Below are 4,922 nucleotides of genomic sequence, written 5' to 3'. Positions count from 1 at the left end.
AGGCTACTATCTGCTGCAGTATACCATGACATCATTGCTCCTCTACGGCCAGGGAGCTTAAGCGGCACATCATTCTGCATGCTGGTGATCTTCGCGAACCTAGTCAAGGAGGTGATTGACACCATTCTTTCATCCTACACTCCTTTGGCTCATGAATTAGGAAAAAACTACATGATGAATATTGTAGAAAGAGTGGTATGTTAAATAAAGTTCCAATAGTCTCCATGGCAAAACAAAGTAAAATCCATCACTGTACCAAAAATCAATAGAAGAACACCCTCCATGCATCTCGAGAAGAGTCATGTTTTTCTTAATCAGAAGTCATGCTTTTAACTTAAATAATATGTGCATATTACATGGTTAATTATTTGCGCTAGTGGGCTAGTGCCATTTAAAAAAATGTAGCCATGCAATGCATGTTTCTCCAGACCTAAAACAAATAGTACCTCTCATGCAATATTTACATTGTTGGTTAAACTTTAAACAAATGATGAAGAGTGGTGTTCACCCTTTAGTTTTAACCGGTGTAATTAGTTGTTCGTCATTCATCAATGAGATTATATTCATCACATCGTACTCTATTTGATAGTGGCAACATATAGCTTATATAAAGCTCAGCATATCTTAGTTAGACCCAAAGATTGTCTCACCAAGGTAGACGAAAACAGAATAGAAAGAGCAAATGCACGGGTAACACCGCTAGCTAAAACTTAACGGGATTGTTAAATTTAACGAAGTCTCAGTCGATGTTATATTCATGAGACTTACGTGAAGATCCGTGTAATTTTTTAATATTCTTTTATTTGTTTTCTCATTCGACCGAGACTTTTTTAAGTTTTAAGTCTTTGTCGACTGAGATCTAACGAATAGCAGATTTAATTTCACAGTTGTTCTTGCTTCTCTATGGCCCTACTAGTATATCCATGGCCATGAGTCACGCTATCTCTTCTCAGCTGAACCCGCGTCCCATGTCGCCAAGCATCCAGCCCTCCACCAGTCGCGTCAACATCAAATTGGACTCCCCACCCTCGCGCAGCGCCTCCCTGGCCCGTCCCATAGCCGCCGTCGTCCGCTCCCGAAGCACCCTCCCACCGTCGGAGTCGATCAACCACCTCACCTTTGCCGCCACCTCGTCGGCTTCCACCATCTCCTTGTCATATCCATCCACCGCCACGGCCAGACCGAGCTCCTCTTCCAGGAACACTCTGTTCATCCGCTGCTCCGCGTACAGCGGCCAGGCCAGCATGGGCACGCCGGCCATGACCGCCTCGAGCACGGAGTTCCACCCGCAGTGTGTCACAAAACCGCCGACGGCGCCGTGAGCCAGCACGTCGCGCTGCGGCGCCCATGACTTGACGACGAGGCCCGTGCCCTTGGTCCGGTCCAGGAAGCCCTCCGGGAGGAGAGCGTCGAGGTCCGGCTCCGGCGGCTCCTCGAACTTCTTGGCCGGGTCGTCGTTGGGCGGGCTCCGCACGACCCACAGGAACCTCTTGCCGCTCGCCTCCAGACCGATGGCAACCTCTCTGATCTGCCTTGCGTCGAACACGCCGAGGCTGCCGAAACAGAGGAACACCACGCTGGCCGTCAGCTGCGTGTCCAGCCATGCCAGGCACTCGTGGCCGCGCTTCACGCCCACCTCCTCCGACTTTATCAGCGGCCCGATGCAGTAGACGGGCGGCGTCGGGAGGCCGGGAGGCGTGCAGAACCCGGCGGCGACGGCGTCCACGGCGCGTGGCTCGAGCGAGCGGAAGGTGTTGACGATGATGCCCTGGGAGCGGCAGAGGTCGGGGGAGACTCTCAGGGACCATCTGTATGCCGCGTCGTCACGGTCCATCAGCGGCTTGGGCAAGTGCGTCGCCGGCAGCGCGGGGATCCCCGGCACGTGCACGAGCTCCTCCCCCATCTCCTGAAAGCTGGCGGCGCTCCGAGCATGCAGGACCGGAAAATACAGGAAAAAAGCCAGGGCCTCGGCGGGAGACGTGAAGAAACAGTACCCTGGGACGCCGAGCTCCGCGGCGACGTCGAGCGCGATGCTGCAGAAGAAGTCGACGACGAGGACAGCCGGGGAGGCGCCGGCGAGGAAGCCGCGGAGGTGCGGGACGGAGAGGCCGGCGACCTCGTAGGTGACCGCCTCGGGGTGGTTGGAGTCGAGCGGCGGGACCTGGACCTGCGGGAGGCAGTGGAAGGAGACGGAGGGGTTGGCCGCGGTGACGCCGGCCAGGAACGGCCCCCTGGCCCCGGTGTCGACGAACGGCAGGCTCACGATGACGATGGTGATGGCGAGGCCGCGAGCCGCGAGGACCTTGCCGAGCTCGATCATGGAGACCAGGTGGCCCATGCCGGGCGATGGGTACAGCACCACCTGCTTCCGGGGCGTCCAGGTGGCTGCGGCACCGTCCATCCCGCCGACGACGAGCGGTGTGGTGCCTGCGCTGCTCTGCTGGAGAATGGTGTATGCTCTGCTCTCGACTGCGGTGCCTTCTCAGACTCAGATTTGTAGTGTGGATGGAGATGATGAACGACGGAACGAGAACGGAGCAGTTTATAGACGCCACGCAACGCTACCCTGTGGCCACATATTGAGCTGTGCCTCTCGGTTTCTCTCCGTCTCAATTTTCCCACTAGCTAGGAGCCACAGCACTGCAGTTGTGGACCAACACCATACAGTTGTGGACCGGACGCCACCATGTGAGCAGGAGCAGGAGCAAAGCAGTGGCCGCCATCATCTTCTCGTCCTTGAGCTCGTCAGAAAAACCATGGCGGCAAGCTCCGCCGGAGACCAGTGAGCTTCGGTACTCGCCGGCGCTGCCCTTTGCCGGGACGGCCGACCCTCGGGCTCCCTTCATCGTGCACAGAGGGTGTTTGTTGAAATACAAAAAAAAAGAGGGGAAGAGAGAAGATGTTGATGCTGATGTGTGGACCCCGCCTGTCATAACGGTCAACTTAGCAGTCAAAATAAATAGAATTGACTTTCCCGCCATACGGGTTGGTCCTGCCTGTCAAAAACATGGTTAAATCCTCTAAAACGACCAACCATTTTCGTTTAGAGATGAATTACGAAAAAAGTGATCATTTTCGGTCAAAATTTCGAAAGTGGTAGTTCAATGGGACGCAAACCTAATTGTGGTTGCTTTTTTGTCAAATACTCCATGGATCGAGATGTGTACATCCTTAATGTCTCGACTATTTTTTTTCTTTTTTCTTCTTTTTTCTATTCTTTTTGTTGTGTGCGTCCTTAATTAATATCTCGACTAGTTCTTGACATTATGTTTGTATCAAAACTGGAGATAATTGATATCTTTGATATTAACATATGGCAGACCCTATGCGTCAACCGGCTGATCCGCGGGAGGGGTCAGCCGCCTGGCTAGCCATCCAATCGATTCATGAGGCTGCTTCATTTAGCCATATGATTCACCGGATCAGCCCGCTCGGTTTTGTATTCTCTCGGCTCTCGCGCAACGACGCATCATTTTCATACGAGTGTGGTTAGATCTCAGTCGACTGAGACTTGACATGTCTCAGTTGTTATGTCTCAGTCAAGTGACAAAATATATATATGAAAAGAAAAAAGTTTAAAAGAAACATTTAGCATCCGGTTTTTGTGACAATAGGACGCGGCGCTTGTAGCATCCGATGTCTCGGTTGCATAGTTGCACCTTTGGTTTACAGTAGCAACATTGCGTAGGTATGGACTAGGTGATTCTAATCATTTTCCTATGCAAAACAAAACCCTATTTCATCACAAAGGAAACATCGGAAAAAATATTGCAGCACAACCATCACTCAGCACTGAAAAAAAAAACACAACATAAAGCAAAACAGACACCATCACAATGTTGCCCATGTTTCACAGCAAAGCACACATGAGTTTCCAACGTGGAAAAATAACAACCAAGCAAAGCAGCATATGAGAGACTAAACAAGATTTCCGATGCAGGCCGGTAAGCAGCAACGGCAAGGGCACAAGCGGCTGTACGCACCAACGCGAGGCTAAAACAACAACGACAAGCGTGGAAGCATCAACGTCACTACGGTGTTGAAGTAAAGGCCAATTGTACTCAACTTTGCTAGTGGGCAGCACTCTCCGTCACGGAACGCACGACTGCTAATCGAAAGATATAGCGAGCGGCTGATGCAAACATAGAAATCAGTCCGGTTTTTTAAACATTTTTCTCTTTATTAAAAAATAAAGGTAAGCAACCTGAATCAGTAGGCAATCAACTGAAGTAGCTGACTTTGACAATCAACCAAACACGCCTAACTTATGATGAGTACAACTGTAGTCTTACTCTTATGAGTCATGTCTGTGTCCAGTTGAATTGAATGAGACGAGACATGTTGCACTAGCACATAACACGACTTTGGAGATGGTCTCTTAAAGCCGCTACCCAACTATCACTAATAATCCTAACACTAGAGACGATTTCAAAATGGTCTACAATAATAACCACTACGGGTGGTTCCTGCATTTCAAGCACGGCCAGTACTTTAATATTTGAACAGGTTTCGGGGAAGGAACTTTCTAAGTATTAGTTACCAGATGATTAACAGTTTCTATTCACATCACACATGTCACTGAAAGGCATGCATATATAGTACTCCCTCCGTCCCAAAATATAAAGTGTTTTTACACTAGTGTAGTGTAAAAAACACTGTTATATTATGGGACGGAGGAAGTAGAACATAAATATCACAAGTATCACAACTCAAGATCAAAGACAACGACATTCACATTTTCACGATCACATCACAATTTCAGACTTCATAGTTCTAAAACAGTATATAACAAAGTATAAATTTGTTTTCTCTATTTTCCGTCTATTGCAAACTCAGAATTTGTTGGCCTCAGGGTGGTTGAACTTGTGAACTGTAAGCTAGTCATATTTTCTATGGTCCGACCCTCATTGCCACTACATTGC

General features: G+C 49.5%; 1 protein-coding gene across 1 annotated transcript; it reads right to left on the bottom strand.

Annotated features, from left to right (window-relative positions):
- Nucleotides 1-704: 704 nt before the first annotated feature.
- Nucleotides 705-2,718, bottom strand: LOC119353040 (UDP-glycosyltransferase 88B1-like). The gene has a single exon (XM_037619617.1). The coding sequence runs from the start codon at nt 2,399-2,401 to the stop codon at nt 950-952; it is 1,452 nt and encodes a 483-aa protein (XP_037475514.1). The 5' UTR covers nt 2,402-2,718; the 3' UTR covers nt 705-949.
- Nucleotides 2,719-4,922: the final 2,204 nt, after the last annotated feature.

The sequence above is a fragment of the Triticum dicoccoides genome, chromosome 2A (assembly GCF_002162155.2).
Source record: "Triticum dicoccoides isolate Atlit2015 ecotype Zavitan chromosome 2A, WEW_v2.0, whole genome shotgun sequence".
NCBI lineage: Eukaryota > Viridiplantae > Streptophyta > Magnoliopsida > Poales > Poaceae > Triticum > Triticum dicoccoides.
Note: the sequence above shows the minus strand (reverse complement) of the source record. Positions and strands in the feature narration are given on the sequence as shown.

Excerpts from the sequence above, each read along its gene's own strand:
- LOC119353040 (XM_037619617.1), bottom strand. The coding sequence starts at position 2,401 with ATGGACGGTGCCGCAGCCACCTGGACGCCCCGGAAGCAGGTGGTGCTG.